Source organism: Euprymna scolopes, chromosome 33 (genome assembly GCF_053919585.1).
Source record: "Euprymna scolopes isolate OS-2025 chromosome 33, ASM5391958v1, whole genome shotgun sequence".
NCBI lineage: Eukaryota > Metazoa > Mollusca > Cephalopoda > Sepiida > Sepiolidae > Euprymna > Euprymna scolopes.
Window position 1 is genome coordinate 36,382,124 of NC_136514.1, and position 18,014 is coordinate 36,400,137.

The window sequence follows — 18,014 nt, forward strand, 5'->3', positions numbered from 1 at the left end:
TATGAGGCATTGAGTACTTTTCTAAGGCATCTTATTTCAACTGTTTGGAGTTTTCTTTGCAGTTCTGCTGTGGTTAAGATCATGGGAAAGTCACACTGATAATGTTGGTTCTGTTCATTATAGTGACATCAGATTAATCACAAAGCATCATCTTAGTTAATAGTTTTCTTTTGTTTTTTTTTGTGAAAGGTGATAACGTACATACGGACATGAAATGAATTAACATCTTAATATACTGGACTTTAAAAAGACTTGAAAATGGACAAGACTTATAGGCTGTTGACTTAGAATGAGTGCCTTATGCCAAACTTCTAGAGTAAATGTGATACTGTGGTGACTGCATTAAAAATTAATCCCTAATTGTGCATCAGATAACATCGTTCACTGTACCTTGTGACAAAGGTCCATATAAAATTTCAGCCAGATTGATCCAGTTGTTTCCGAGAAAAAGTGGCATGGACAGACAAACAGACAAACAAATAATATAGATATTCTGAAATTGTGTGTGCATATATATATATATATATATATATATACTCACACACACACACACTAGCAGGCCGCCTGGCATTGCCTAGTTGTTAAAAATGCTTAAATATTCAATTTGGCTACCTGTGTGTGTGTCTATACTTCAAATGATCTGAAATAACAGCAAGAGGAGACTTGATTCCATATATTTCTCATGTTATATCTCCCCTCTTTTGGAAATAGGATAGGATTAAGAATATTTCCAGTATCAAATAATCCTTACACACTGAAATTTATTTTATGTATGAAAACTAAAGAGGGGAGATATAACATAAATGAATGTTTTTCTATTTCAGACTGAAAAAGTCGTTGGCATTTCAAAAAGTGTATAGTGTTGTGGGGCGAGTGAAATTAAAAACAAAATATCTGAACAGCTATATATGCCAAAAAATCTTACTCACTCCAAAATGTTATGCACTTTTTCAAATGCCAACGAATTGTTTGTTGTGAAATAGAACAATGACATCCATTTCACAAGTAGATTTTGGAATATTGTAATGATATTTTCTTCAATTTAATCATCCTGAGGAAGTCGTAAAATAAAGATAAAACTTTGAACATATAACTTAGTTTGCTCTCTTTTCATTTGAGTGTGTGTATGTGTATATATATATATATATATATATAATATATATTATTTTTAAAATATAATTATCCACTGACACATGTTTCGTCATCTATGATTCATCAGAGTGGCTGAATCTAGCGAGATTCGAAATCGGGACTCCATGGTAAGAAGCCTAAACCCTTACCCCTCATCCACTTCGCTGACTGCTCAGATATATCGCGATTTACGTATGTTATTTGTTTTTGTTTTTGCGATACGTCTTGAATGAATTCAATTATTTACAAAAGTGCATTTTTACTTAAATGCGAGTGCTAGTGTATATATATATATATATATATATATATATATATATATATACTAGCAGGCCATTACCCGGTCGTAAAATATGCATAAATATTATATTTTAGTGAATACAGAAACTGAGACTTGTGCATACAAGTATTATGTTTTTTCTGAACAGTTCACTTCTTGTAAGTAAAGAAAAAAAAATACTCAAGCTGAGATCGAAACCAAAACCTTGACAGTGAGTCAAGTGTGATAACCATTAGACCAGCTTGCCACATCTTTAAATGTTCTCAAACCTACTTATTTTTAAGGAATCTGTCATGTGAACGATCCACACATGTACCTTCAGTTGACAAGCAGATAAAAAAAAAATGACCCTCATGTACCAATTTTTTTAATTTTGATCCCCTTAGCAGCCCATTTTTCCAGAGGAAAACCAATTAGTTTTCCACATGTTTGAATACCCTATATACCAAATTTCAAGTCTATAGATAAAAAATTCTTTGAGTATATAGGTTGAGAAGTGTCCTCACATACACACATTCACTTTTATAGATATGTAGATAGATAATGTAAAATGCTTTTTTTTTGTTGTTTTTATTATAAAACATTTAAAGATAATTGATTAAAATACTTATCCTCATAGAGGTTTAATGATATGAAATAAAAAAAGAATTACACACGTAATCACCTTTTTGTATTTTGACTTTTTTCTTTTCAGAATTATGGAACGAAATTTTCTTCCTCTCCAACTTGGCACTTTTCATTCTGATGCCATTCTCATATTTCTTCACAGAATCAGAAGGTTTTTCCGGATCAAGGAAGGTAAAAACTGTTTCATTGGTTGCCACAAATAAAAAACATGGTCCCTTGTGAGTGCACAGTGAACGAGGCATAAAAAAAAATGACTAAATTCAGTCCCCCCCCCCCATCCCCGGATTTAGCCTAAAAATCCCCAGGGGACGTCAAATCCTGGTGAAAATGAATAAATGGTGCAGTTTTAGACCTTAACATATGTAAATTTTAGTTCTGCACCATTCAAAAAAAAGAAATGACTGTCTATCATTCCCCCCCCCACACACACACATACATTCAGTCCCAAAAGTCTCCAAGGCCATAACATATTTAAATTTGAGTTCAGCACCATGCAAAACTGTTAATAAATAAGCATACACAAAAATTTTTGACAAATAAGATAAAATAGCCCCAAATATGGAATGTTTTTATTAGCCCTAAAAGAGTCTCTGAGGCACACCCAAGAGTTATTGCAAAGTATAGACAAACAAAATTATATAGAAATCAGTTACAACTTTTCAGAAAGTTTTATAAAAATCCAAGGCCCCAATTTTTTTTAATAAGCACAAAAGTGTCAATTTTAGCCATTTTAACCCAAAAGGCACTCCTAGGAGGGCAACCGGAATTTTCCAGGAAAATCCGTTCTGTTACATTTTTACTCATATCATGTTTAATGTTTGTGCAAAATTTCAAAAAATTCCAAGGTGTAGTTATTGAGACAAGTGCGGATGGATGAACGGACAAGGGTGAATTTACAGGTCCACCCTCCTTTTGTCGAGGGACCTAAAAAAATTTTTTATATTTATTCTTAGTGGTGCTAAAGCATATGAATGCAAAAGTATTAGTTTGGAGATAAAAAAAATTTATTTCACTTCATCTCTAACGTCTACACTCCTGGAACATTTCTGGGAGGTTGGTATCTTCTGTCAGCCACAATGGTGACAAAACATTATGCACCATTTTTTTTTTTTTTTTTATTATTATATAAGTGTTATTTATTTTTTACTTTTTAGGGTATCATGGCTCGGTTCTATGAAACTGCTGTGGTGCTGATACTCTTAGGAATTGTTGTGTTTGGCATTGCCTGGGTTGCTTCTGCATTTTTTGATGACGACAAAAGTAGCCAACAGACTCTCTTTGGTAAGGATTTTTATTTTGCTAGCATTCTTTAACCCAGCCCTCTCCTCTTTTTTTTTTTTTTTTTTTTTTTTTTTTTTTTTTTAAATTGTTGTGCAAAGTGAATCTTAGTTTTGATGCCTGAATCCTCTCTTTATGCTAAGGCCTTCGTCTAGAAATTTAAGTTGTAAGTTTTGAAGGTTGCACAATTTTTAAACTACTTCTAATCATCTACCAAATAAACCTGGAATACTATTTTTAAAAAAATTTATAGACTATTGAGGTAACATTTTTTTTCACTATTTACCTTGTAAATATTAAAACCGTTTGAATATGATATGCCAACCACTATTTGTTTATTCTGGTCTATTGTCTATATCGCTTATGAAAAGTTGCTTTAAGTAGACAAGGTTGTCATCAACAATCCTATTTAGTGTCTGGCATGTTTTTGTAATTCGTACATAAGTAATCATAGTTTTGGTGGGCAGTTTTTTTTTTTTTTTTACTCACTGGAAGTTCAGCCCAGCTTTGCCCAAGCCCTATGTACTGTTCATAACTTTATGTACATATATATATTAAAGTTTGACTCGTGTTCAGGTAACCTACATCTAAAATTTTAATTATTTAGACTCAAAATTGGCGAAGGAGTTCGGTAGTCTGCAATGGTCAACTTTCAACTTTGACCTCTTGGTAGCCAAATTTTCACCCCAAAACTGATTAAAAAGCTTGCTGTATGTCTGAATGTAAAATTTCAAATGTTTAGACTAAAAATTAGCTGAATAGTTGGCTAGACAGCAAAGGTCAAATCTTTTGAACTTTGACCCCTTGGTAGCCAAATGTTTGACCAAGAACCGATTAAAAAGCTTGGCCTATGTCTGAATACAGTTTATGTAAAATTTCAAATGTGTAGACTAAAAATTGTCTGAGGGGTCAATTTTTTTTTAAACTTTGACTCCTTAACATTGTTTTGGGCTCAAACAAGTTAAAAAGTTTGATCCATGTCCAAGGCACCTACATCTAAAATTTTAAAGTTTTAGACCCAAAATTAGCAGACGATTTTGGTAGTTTTCAAAGGTCAAATCGTTGAACTTTGACCGCTTGACAGGCAAATTTCTGGCCGAAAACGGAGTAAAAAGATTTTCCCAAATCTCAATACCCTTTATGTCAAATCTCGAGTCTGTAGACTAAAAATTGACAGTAATTTGGTCAGGAAATGTGTACACACACACACACACACACACACAGACAATTTCACTTTTATAGATATATAGATTAACTTTTGGGCAATAAGATGGATATATAAATATATTTTTATATACAAATAAATACACCTGGTCCTTTATATTGCGTTTTTATTTTTAAAGAGGATGACCACTTCAAGGTTGAGGTCCCCAGATGCTGGAAAGCCTTCTACTCTAATAGTTTCTTCACTCAGACTGCTAAACTTTCAATTATGAACTAGTCTGGGTGCCCGGCGTTGCCCAGGTGTTAGTGGTAGTAGGCAGGCAGGCTCGAACTTATACTGTGAAGGAGGAAAAAAACATGAAAAAAAAATGTGATGTGTTCGCTGTTGCACCCATCACCAAAGCAGAATTGACAAATGTTTAAATTAAGGCTAGTCAATCGAAAAGAGGGGATGACTTTCGAAAATATCAGTGAAGAAAGCGACCCTCCCTGGAAAAAGTGTCCAGTTGAGGGTGAAGGAATTAATATTTTTGGCCAACTTTTCAATATTTATCGTCCAAAGGGTTGTTACAAAACGATACCGGTCTCCTGAAAATCCATCGCCTGTTGAAAGTTTTAGGCAGACATACAAATATACATGATGATTGCAACGTCTTATCAGACGAGTGCCACTCCCTCAGACACTGAGCCCAAAAATGACTTCCATCACCACAGGACCATTTTAATAGACAAATGCCTGAGGGAGTATCTATACACAGATGATGTTACAGAGTCTTAGCTTTGTACGACAGCTAAGTCTCTCTCTCTGTTCAAAATGTTGAGATCCAGCAATAGCAAGATAGCCAGCAACAAGTTAAACTGCAGACCAGCTTAATGCGGGTACTGGTCTCCCGCTTTATGGTTTTTTAAAATCAGATTTGCTTCTCCTAGAAAGGTTGCCTTCACCACGGTTTACGGGAGCCCTCTCCAGCCCAACACACACACACACACACACACACACACGGTGCTAGTTGTGTGTGAACAAATATACATACATACATTTGAACAGACAGGCGAGATTTATATTATAGATTATCAAAAATAAAATATTGATTAGTAATATTAAAATCAATCAGAAATACAAATTTATTTTTTTAGAACGCAATATTAGCCTTTTGAGTGACAAAAGATTTAAATATGTATCTTGTATTAAAAAATTTAGTCTTGTTCAGAAGTTTCCCTATACTAAAAATTTTTTTTAATCTGTATGGTGTATGTATTCGTGATGAAACAAAAATATATTTAAAAAATCGTGTAAATTGATCAAGTACTTTTATTTTTAAATAAGAAAATGTTATCAGTATGTGACGAGTGACTGCCTCATCTAAGATTTCTAAAAAAAGTCTCCAAAAACAGGGAAATGACTCAACAATAATTCAAAACTTGCAAGATTTATGCTGCATTGACTAAGAATTTCTATTAATCGCTTAAAAATTATTTTCTTTATAGAAATAAAACTACTTGATCAATTTACATAATTTTTGGAACATGAAATTTTTGTTTCTTCATGAGTACATGCATCATCCAGATTTTTATTTATTTTATTATTCTTTTTAAATGTAGGAGGGATTTTGCACAAGAACCAAAAAAAAAAAAAGCTATTAATGACAAAAATATGGGATGCAACTAATTCTTTTTTATGTAGAGGATAAGTCATTTTTGATATTCTTAAGAAGTATCCATTCAATTTGAGTATTTATTTATTTATTCTCTCTTAATTCTCTGCAATTTTTTTTCTCTCTTAATTCTCTGCAAATATCGCTTCTCTTACGTCCTGCATTTGGCATGATATCAAATATCTCTAAGTCTGAGGAAATGGAGATTTCTTCCACTGACTGCATCATGAGAAAAAGGAGCGAGATTTTTTTTTACAGTTATTATTATTATTATTATTATTAGTAGTAGTAGTAGTGGTAGTCAATTTCTTTGGTTTTCTTTCTGACCTGAATCCAGAATTTTTTTACATCTGATGTGTGTATTTACGAAAAAGTGGGGGAGGCTAGTTATAATGTGATTATTTAGTTTTGATAAAGAAAATATAGGTATATAATTAAAAAAAAAAAAAAAAAAAAAATTGAAATTTTTTCACTCGTATGTATAAAGAAAATAATTATTTACAATTATTAAGCTTAGACTTTTAACTAAGAGCAAAGTGTTGTATCTGTTCTCATAATACACTTCATCTTTATGTACTTGGTCCATGGAGAAATACTAGATTGAGACAATTTAAATTTTTGTTTCAATTCAGAGTACTCCTTTTTTTTGAGAAGCTGGATTTTCTCCACATTAAAAACTGACCAAACTTTGCTCTTGTGTCATGAGACAAGAAAACAGGAACTAATCATTACAGCCATTTTATGCACTGGCCTGTTTCAAATTCCTGGTATCAAGCTATAGTCTGCATTTCATTCTCCAGGCCTAGTGACATTCTTTCAATAAATTTGTTAAATCATCTAACCACTTTTGCTTGAGATTGAACTTAGAACCACAGGATAACTAACATTGAACTTGTCTCAACCACAAAATAGACAAAATGAATTAAATTTTTGAAAACTTGATGAATTTAAATGAAATTTAATTTTTAATGTACTATCAAAAGGAATTGTCACAAAAAAAAAACATTCATAACTTCACATATAAAAGTTACTTGTGTGTGTGTGTGTGTGTGTATGTATGTATGTGTGTGTGTATATATATATATATATATATATATATATACTAGCAGGTCACCCAGCATTGCCAGGTCAGAAAATATGCTTAAATATATTTTGATTAATGCAGATTTCGTAATTATTATTATACTAACCTGGGTGCCTGGCGTTGCCCGAGTGTTTGGAGGTGTATTGAGCAAAAAAAAAAAATAAAAGTGGTAGTAGGCAGGCAGGCTCGAACCTGTATCGTGAAGGAGGAAAAAAATGTGAAAAAAAAAAAGTGACGTGTTTGCTGTTGCACCCATCGCCTAACTGGGAGTGACGTAGGTTTAAATTAAGGCTAGACAATTAGAAAATATCGGCGAAAAAAGTGACCCCTCCCCCGTAGAAAAGTGTTCCGTTGAGGGTGAAGGAATTAATGTTTTTGGCCAATTTTTCGACATTTGTCATCTGAAGGGTCGAACTTTAAAATGATACCGATTTCATGAAAATCTATCGCCTTTGTTAAAAGTTTTAGGCAGAGATACATACATACACACAGACAGGTGAGATTTATATTATAGATTATATTGGACTCCATATATAGTAATGATTTAAAAAGTTCAAAAAAAAAAAAAAAAAAAAAAAGACTTCTGCACTACCACTAGGAATGGAAATCAAAACCTTTTAGCTTACAATTTACTTTTTCCTTTGACGTTAATACCTGAGCTTTGTAGACATGTTTGCTGCAAGGCCAAAAATTAAAACATAAAGCAATAGCTATTACGTTATGCATGCTTATTCATAATGCTGTCGTTCGATCTTCACTTAGCAAATTTCATTTCTTTAATTTTCAGTTTTGCACTGATTTTCCGTGGCTAAAACCCAAATATAAAGTTTCACATGTGTTCGAATACCCTATATATTAACTTTCATGTCTGTAAACCAAAAACTGACAGTAGTTTGGCAGGCAAGATTTTTTAAATAAATATATATATATATATATGCATGCATAAATATATATAGAAAGAGGTTTGTGTTTACTATAACCTTTTTACACAAATATTACTCAAATATAAATCCTGTATTATATCTGCATGAATATAATTACACGTAATAGTTAACGAAAGATGATCATCCCATAAGAAAACGGAAAAAAACTAACAGGGAATTAATTAAAATGAATGTTTAAAAGAAGATGCAAATTAGCTTGATCTTTTTCAGATGAATGCAATTCCATGACCCATATATAACTAAGTGCTATCTCATTTTAAATAAATAGAAAAAAAAGGGTGTTTAATATGAATATCAATACATAAAACAAACAAAATTTATAGGTGTGTGAATATATATATATATATATATATATATATATATATATACACACCAAAGGGCGAATGAACTCTTTTTCTGGGTCAACGGCCAACTAGCACCGTGTGTATTTGTGTGTATATGTGTATTGGGGTGGAGAGGGCTCCCTTAAGCCGTGGTGAAGGCAACCTTTCTAGGAGAAGCAAATCTCTGATTTAAAAAACCATAGCGCGGAAGACCATTACCCGCATTAAGCTGGTCTGCAGTTTAATTTGTTGCTGGCTATCTTGCTCTTGCTTGTTGCTGAATCTCAACATTTTGAACCGAGAGAGAGAGACTTAGCTGTCGTACAAAGCTAAGACTCTGTAACATCATATTTGTATAGATACTCCCTCAGGCATTTGGGCTCATGGATTTTAAATGTCTGAGGGAGTGGCACTCGTCTGACAAGACGTTGCAATCATCATCATATATATATATATATATATATATATATATATATAATTTATTGTATATTTTACAATAATTTTATTAAACTAATTCACTTAACTACACAAATGGACCACTATAACTCTCAGAAATCCCAACTTTAACATGCTTGGTATAATGGATACTGTTGAGACTATGGAATTGGTTATGTTGCATTTAAATCCTGACAAATCAATTATTGTAATTTACATGCTACTATTGTTTGGAAAGTTCTTTTTTTCCCCCCTTTCTTTTTAACTCCTTCACCCCTTTTTCTTGGTCCTTGCCTCCTCCCCTCGTTTTCTTAGTCACAATATGTCTCACTGCTTTTTTAAAAAATTTTTTTTTTAGTCGTTTTCTTCCCTTGTTCCTCAATTCTTTCTTAATTGTTCCGTTTTTTTCTGAATTCTTATTCTGTCCCCTCCGCCCCCTTTTTTGTTTTACATGTATCTGAATTGTTTTATTTATGATGTCCTCTTTTTTCTAGGTCTCAATTGTTGTAAAACTTGGCCTGGTAAAAAAAAACACAAAAATATCACACCCCCTAGTGTTCTGTTGGCTTGCAAAATATTTTCCCTTTAATATATACCACTTTAAAAAACAATTTTTATTTTCTAAACTGAATGTCACGCTGGCAAGCATTTATGAAATCAGACTTTAGTTAAAGAAGTCCATAATAACCCACATTATTGTGAATTTTTTCAGTTAACTGAAACCATTATTGATTTTTAAAGATTGCTTACCTGGTGACTGCAGCATGGTCATCTTCAAATCCAATATTAGAAATTACTCGTCATAAACTCTCCTTAATAGTAATCAAATTTTGTACATTCTATTCATTATTTTTAATCCTCTTATATTCATCCTTAAATTTCTCTATTCCATTAATCCTTATTCATGAGTGGCTTTTAGCCTTAATAAATGGTGACTCATTAAAAAGGAATATATAGTAAGTTATGAAAATGTCAATTTAGTTACACAGAATTTTTGGATTTCATTCTCATGAGGATTCGTTAGGCTATTGAGCACTGTTGAAGTAAATACTGAAATTGATGCATAAAATATCTTATAAAATTTTAAAGATACATAATATATATAAAATAAAGGCAAGTTTTCCTGTTTAGAAAAAAACATAGCAACAGCACATATAAATTCAATATGGTCACACTACTTGCCAATACTTGATGCATGTTTTCCGAATATTATCAGTTAATTTTATTCAATATTGTAAATTCCTATAATATTTTTGAGGAGAGTAACTTTCCCAAACAAGTCCTATTTACAGATGGTAGGATACTTACTCGGTCGTTATTCTCTACTCTTACTCTCCTAGATGAGACTGGGAACTTTGTTTACTTTCTTATTCCATATATTTAATATTCGCTCATACAGCTACCCTCCATAAATATGACCCCCCCCCCATCTCACTTCAGAATTCATTAAGTTCTGGTCACTTTGATTGGCTATTTACATAGGTTTATAGGATTAATGGAATTTCAAACATCTATTGAAACCTAAACATCGCGTCATCCAATAACCCTGTCATATAACAAAAACAATCGGATGACAAAAAATTTTGAGTTTAATGAACGCCAAAAATATCTATTTTCGTAAGCGTACTTCTGTCTCAATGAAGGAATTGGATATCATAACTGACATTTCCCTAAAAAAAATTCTTATCTTTTTTCTTATCGTTGTTCTTGTTGTCATTTGTTCAGAATTTTATGCAAACTTATTAAAATATAAAAAAAATAATGCAACAAAGTTATTAATCAATGAAAGAAGTGGCCGTTGAGGACTTCTATTCATTTCATTCTCACGACATTTCAAATTTCAAACATTACAAAAAAATAAACATCCTATTTTGATCACCAAAATTATTTCATATATGGTGCACATTACGAATGTAGCACACATATGTACTCTTGTCAGTTAATAAATGGGTACTTATGCAGAATATTTACCATGTTAAAATATTATTTAGAAACCCATTCATTCCGACAGTTACTGCCAGGCGGTCAGTGCTCACCATTCAATGTGAGTAAATGCCAATACTCACAAATAACCACCTTGAAACAGCTTTAACCGCCATAAGTGACAGTAACCACCTTAAAAGATCACTGACCACTGGTTACCGCCAATCACCATCATAATGATCATAAACCAACAGTGCCTGACAATTAAAGATGGGCAACTTTTATTCCAAAACAGTCCAGTGGAGGCTGACACTGGTCACGATCAACAGTGACCGATAGCTGGAGCAAGCTAATGCCAGCCAGTAAATACAGGAAGCCGCCTCAAAATGCCAGTGGCTGTCAGTGCTCACCATTGAAGACAAACAATTTCATTTTGGAGCAGTCCGTTGGAAGCCGATACTAGTCATAGCTGACTGACTGCCAGTGACTGACAGTGACCTCTATAAAGGCAGCCAGTGCCCACCAGGAAATGCAATTAACCACCCCAAAATAGCACTAACTGCCAGTGACCATCAGTGCATTCAGGCATTCAATGACAGCCAGTAAATACCAGTTTCAGTTCAGAGCAATCCAATGAAGGCCGACAATAGTTGCAAAGGCACTCACTGCCCACCAATAAACACTAGTACTTGCAAATAATCGCTTCAAACTAACACTAATTTCCAGTAACCAACCGTGCTGACAATGACAGCCAGTGGCTTCCGCTAGCTGCCACAGCCACCAGTGCCCACTGTTTTCTAGAGTCTACAGTGCAACCATAGTTAATCTTGTTTCCAGGAGATGGGTCCCTTACTGAATCAGTTTTGACTTTATAGCATATTTCCACTGGGTAACACCAGTACATAAGTTCTGCTAGTATATTCTGTTTCTCTTAGTCTCTGTTTCACTTTTTCTCAGAAATTACTAGGCTGATCTTGCTGAAATTTCATATAGATCTTAAGGTGCAGCGAACTAAGTATTATGGTATCTATCTGATGCATAGTCAGGGATAAATAGGAATTTGTATTTAAACAAAAATTAGCACAAATTTAACCATATTCAACCATCAATTTGTCATAAAGCACTCATTTTAAGTCAATAGGCTATAACTTTTGACTGTTTTTAACAGGCTAAAAAGTCTTATATATACACAATGTGTTCCGAAAGTCTTGGGCACATTTTGACATTGAATTTCTTCAGAAATATTAAGGATATAAAAATGCATTTGGTATATTCAGAAAGCTTGTAATCTCAAGTTTTTTTCATGGAATGTTCAAAGATGTTCAGTGTGAGCACTAGTGGTCACACGACACAAATCAAGCTAATAGTCCAATTCTTACCGAATGTGTCCCAGCATTACATTGTCAATGGTTGCAACAGCTTCAGTTGTTCAGGCCTTCAGCTTATCCATGTCTCTTGAAATGGAATGGCACGTGAATTGACCATGCCATCTCACTATGGACTTCCTTTCTGGTGGCTCTTTTCCAAATTTTTTGCAAAATGCATGTTGGATAAGTATTCATGATTCAGTTTTTACAAATTCAAGCACATGGAACAACTTTCCTGGTTGAGTGAATGCCATTACTGTATCTGAAAGGAAATGAAAAAATCAATAACAAAATTACAAAAAAAAGTAATATGGTTACGCTTAAATATGGAAAAGTAAAAGACTAGTTGTTAAAACTGGAAAAGAACAAGATATTCTACTAAAAAAAATATAAATTTATAACTTAAAATATTGCAACATTAAGAACTGAGTATAAGTTATAAATTGAATTAAAAAACATTCTTAATGCTGCAATATTTTAAGTAATAAAAGTATATTTTTTACTAGAATATTGTCTTTCTTTTCCAGTTTTAACAACTAGTCCTTTACTTTTCCATGTTTAAGCTTAACCATATTACTTTTCATTCTCGCATTTTTCTATTGTAATCCATGATTTTTCCAGGCTTCCAATAAATTCACTTATTCTTTGTTTAATTTCAGTCTTGTTTTTTTAGCCCCCATAAATATAACATACACATATGTAATAACAATGTACAGTACTCCTCTGCTTGTAATAAAATTCCCCCAATTATCTACCTTTCATTCTTTCTGTTTCACTTGTTACTTTTTTTGCGAGAGCAGTGAATTAATAGCAACAGTAGTCGCTGAAGTGATGTGGTTGCTATGGAAACCAGTCATAAAAACGTCGCTCACCTCCTTACATTTTTTTACGATTTTGAACACTAATAAATTCATCATAACTTTTGTTTTACTGAACGAAAATTGAAATTTATTTTTCACAATATAGCTGAGGTGATCTATAAACTGTAATAATTGTTTGAAATTTGGTTGAAAAATGAGTGCGCGGTGAGCTTTAAAGCAGTTGTAAACGACTAAAACTGCCACTTAACCATATTTTCAAACAGTAAATTGAGCATTTAATTTTAAATATTGTGTAGAAAAATGCTGAAAAATCCTTCATTTTCATAGCATTTTTCATAACACTGACCTTGAAATTTCACTATTTTTATAAAAAATCCAATTAAAATTGATATATTTATATGAAATAGACTGAAAGAAAAATAAATACATGAATAATAATTTTAATTATGAATCTCAACTAGCAAAATATCTCAACTTTTACTGCATTAATTAAACAAAATTGTAAAAAGCTAATTAGCAATTAAGTCTTTTAAATTTCACAATTCAAAAAGATATGTGGAGATGTATTACACTATATAACAACTTGATGATACAAGTTACAGAACCATGTATTTCAATTTTTTATTAGAGGCAATAATATAAACTTATAATAGAACTAAATTGTTCTGTATAATTTCCTTTTTAGGAAAATGAAGGTCTAATTTGCTGGCACAATGACTTTGTAATAATGTCTGTCTTGCTTCCTGCCCATATACAACTTTTTAAGAAAAAATCAATCAAATTTGACCAGTGTGTGGCTGCAAAATTGATAGCAGTTTTTTTTTTTTTTTTTTAAGTTCACTATTTCTGGAAAAAAACAATTATTTGAAAACACTTATTTTTTATATTTTTGCGATGTAAAACTAATTATTGTTTGGGTAAATTAAAAAAACTAATAAAATTTAATGGATAAATATTTATTTACCTAATGGACAAAATCGTTTGAATGCCCTCTTCTCTCACATCCAATTCATCTGAGTTTATCATCGATATATTTTCAGGAAGTAGTGCAAAAGCACTATATTTTGAACAGTTTAAAACAGTGATTTGAATTTCAGTTAACTGTTTTGTTCTCTGAATCACTAAAATATACTGTTGTTGGTTAAAAAAATATTGTTGGTTTGGATCTCAAACCAACTAACTGCATACACTTGGATGATAAATTTGACCAGAATGTTTAATTTATCATAGTGCTTGAGGATAAACACCTCTGGTCCATAAACACATTAACCTTGTGGCTTATGTTAGCCATCTTCCTTAATTCAAGGGCCCAATTTTCTAAGTTAAATTCTCCACAAAAAATGCCAACAGCATACTGAAAAAGTAGCCTCTGATCTTCACACTTAAATTATTTGTTTCTTCTGCTATCAGATAATGATGATCAGGAGGGACACTAATTATTTTAGAATTCTACTTAAGGCTAATCTTGATAATTATTGATAAAGTTTCCCCAAAGGACCAGTAAATGTTGTTCGGCTTTTTGTTGCTTCATCAATTAATTAAAAAATTGCTGTAAATGATAGTTCTTTTAGTGGAACCTGAAAATTGGAATATTTACATGTTTAATAATAGAGCTAGATTACATAATAAATACCAAGGAACATAATTGCAGGTGAATCTATAGAATTAATTTTACCTCTTTGTTAGGAGGACAAGTGCAGATTATGTACCTTGTTTGACAATTTTCAGTCCTGCACTTTACTGCAAAGTCATCACATCTCAAGACAGAAAGTTTACTGCTACAAGAAGATATATCAAACAGTCTGTCTAGCTGTTCCTTCATTTTTTCACTTTGCTTGCTGCAAGAGATTTCCTGCCAATCTGTTTGGCCCTCTTATAGCAAAATATATTGATCTTCTGTCCTATATAATGTTACCTTAACAAGGGCAATTGTGGATTGACTGCTTGCCGAATACTATTTCCTTGGCAATTAACTTAGAAATCTCACTATTTTTTAAGTGGGATAACTGTTCTCGAGGAAATAACTAAACTGGACGGCTTGTAGTGAAGTTGGGGGTGCTGTTTCATCAAAATGACAAGGTGGAACAGCAAATTTTGTGAACCCCGGGTTAAAATTGAACATCGTGCTTTTACTGACATTCTAACTTGAAAAGTAAAATAAATGGGTTATAACTGAAGGAAACTGTATTAGGCTACCTTCCAGTTGCATACGTAAAAAAATAAGCGCTAGTTATAAGAAATAATGAAAAACTTTGTAGAGTTGAATTAGATGTATTGAAGAGAGGACCAAACCAAATCAGAGGCATAGTAGTATTTAGTTTAGACATTTTTAGCAGATTTTAGCTCCTCCTTCAATAACATGAATTTATCCTTAGATTCATTCTTGATGTAGCTGTGCTGTTTTAAACGAACGTTTAGTGTTTAGAGTTTGAAAAACCAGTGCTTGTCCATCTGTTACTATGCTATTTTTAATAGTATTTTCAAGTTAAATTTAATTTTTATGAAATTTGTTTATTAAATTTTTAGGTGAAAGTACAGAATAGTTACAATACAACCTCCTTCCCATATTAAGAATAGCTTTCTAAATAAGCTATTTTAGCACAATAACATAGATGTACAAATAACGAAAAACCTTTTAAAGGAGTTTTCTTATATACTCGTATTAATCTTTGTGGGTTATCTGATTTTAAAACTATAATTTTAGAAGAAAAACACTGCTTAAAAACAATTACTCCCTAAAAATAAAAGAAATTAAAATTTGACACTAATTTTCTGCAAAGTATTTTTTATTAAATAGAAAAACTGGTTATGTTTCGTAAAGAATGTGTAGAATAAAATTGTATGGACTATTTTTTTTTTTTTTAATATAAAACTGGAGTATTACCATATTTTAATAAAAATTTCAAATAGAATTTGATGTGAAATATTAGGTTGGTGCAAAAATGTTTTTGACGTTCATTTAAACGTCCAAAACATGCAATTATTTTTGCACCAACCTAATAGAAAAAAATTAAAGATAAAACGAATACGTTTAAATTCACTGCAGACACTTGAAATATAATAGATATTTTAAACAAGTCTTTTTCGTTTTTCCTTTCGAAATATATTCTTTGGATACCGCCTTATTGATGAGTTTCATCAGGCGAGTTCAACACTGAAAGCATTGAAAAAGACAAATGATTTTTCGGAACTAATGATGTGAGGTGGGGGTGGTTATTCTATCATGTGACCAAACTAGTTTTCGAAGAGAAAAAGATTCTGAGAAAATACAGAAGTTGGCAGAAAAAGATACAACAATTGGAAGTTATAAAATAGATATAGGCAACCTTTATAAAAACAACCAACAATCGGCGACAGATGTTGTTTCAATTGTTTGCATATTTGATCTGTAATGTTTAAGTCCTGTGGGTATTTCTTTAAACTGGGACGGAAATCTCAAATGAGAGTTACTGTGGATGGGTTCATGAGTAAAGAGTGAATTGGAGTATGGGGGGAGTGGCTGATATCTATGTACAAGTTATTTGAGTCTTCTTTAGCTGAAAAAAAAATCTGGTTTTATAAATAAATGCTTGTAGAGAGAGACATTTGTTTTTAGTTTTTTTTTTTTCAGTCTGTGTTTTTGAAAATACTCGTTAAAACAGTTCTGCACATAAAAAAAAAACATGTTTGGAATTTTTAATGTTTTTTTTTTTTTTTTTTTAAATGATTTCTCTATTTAAAACCAAATTTGTTAATTTTTTTCTCCACATTTCACGCTACTTTGCAGCACGGTTTTGTTTTATTAATTCATTTTGTTTTTGTTTTTATTTAGTTAGCCAGTTTCTTCTCCCTCTTAACCTTCTTCCTCTTCCTATTATCCTCCTCCCTCTTTTTTTCTATTATCCTCCTCCCTCTTTTTTTCTATTATCCTCCTCCCTCTTTTTTCTATTATCCTCCTCCCTCTTTTTTCTATTATCCTCCTCCCTCTTTTTTCCTATTATCCTCCTCCCTCTTTTTTTCTATTATCCTCCTCCCTCTTTTTTTCTATTATCCTCCTCCCTCTTTTTTTCTATTATCCTCCTCCCTCTTTTTTTCTATTATCCTCCTCCCTCTTTTTTTCTATTATCCTCCTCCCTCTTTTTTTCTATTATCCTCCTCCCTCTTTTTTTCTATTATCCTCCTCCCTCTTTTTTTCTATTATCCTCCTCCCTCTTTTTTTCTATTATCCTCCTCCCTCTTTTTTTCTATTATCCTCCTCCCTCTTTTTTCCTATTATCCTCCTCCCTCTTTTTTTCTATTATCCTCCTCCCTCTTTTTTTCTATTATCCTCCTCCCTCTTTTTTTCTATTATCCTCCTCCCTCTTTTTTTTCCTGTTATCCTCCTCCCTCTTTTTTTTCCTGTTATCCTCCTCCCTCTTTTTTCCTATTATCCTCCTCCCTCTTTTTTTCTATTATCCTCCTCCCTCTTTTTTTCTATTATCCTCCTCCCTCTTTTTTTCTATTATCCTCCTCCCTCTTTTTTCTATTATCCTCCTCCCTCTTTTTTCTATTATCCTCCTCCCTCTTTTTTCCTATTATCCTCCTCCCTCTTTTTTTCTATTATCCTCCTCCCTCTTTTTTTCTATTATCCTCCTCCCTCTTTTTTTCTATTATCCTCCTCCCTCTTTTTTTCTATTATCCTCCTCCCTCTTTTTTTCTATTATCCTCCTCCCTCTTTTTTTCTATTATCCTCCTCCCTCTTTTTTTCTATTATCCTCCTCCCTCTTTTTTTCTATTATCCTCCTCCCTCTTTTTTTCTATTATCCTCCTCCCTCTTTTTTTCTATTATCCTCCTCCCTCTTTTTTTCTATTATCCTCCTCCCTCTTTTTTTCTATTATCCTCCTCCCTCTTTTTTCCTATTATCCTCCTCCCTCTTTTTTCCTATTATCCTCATCCCTCTTTTTTCCTATTATCCTCATCCCTCTTTTTTCCTATTATCCTCCTCCCTCTTTTTTTCTATTATCCT

The 18,014-nt window shown here is 32.3% G+C and overlaps 1 protein-coding gene across 2 annotated transcripts in view; it reads left to right on the forward strand.

Moving 5' to 3' along the window:
• LOC145258192 (limb region 1 protein homolog) overlaps nucleotides 1-18,014 on the forward strand; it is a 170,501-nt gene that overhangs the window by 113,099 nt on the left and 39,388 nt on the right. The window contains exons 5-7 of one of the 2 annotated variants that reach the window (XM_080116083.1): nucleotides 2,103-2,206; nucleotides 3,190-3,316; nucleotides 9,413-9,439. In XM_080116083.1, the coding sequence (XP_079972209.1) occupies nucleotides 2,103-2,206; nucleotides 3,190-3,316; nucleotides 9,413-9,439 (258 nt within the window). The remainder of the gene's footprint in view (nucleotides 1-2,102; nucleotides 2,207-3,189; nucleotides 3,317-9,412; nucleotides 9,440-18,014) is intronic. The other variant, XM_080116084.1, reaches the window with a different exon arrangement.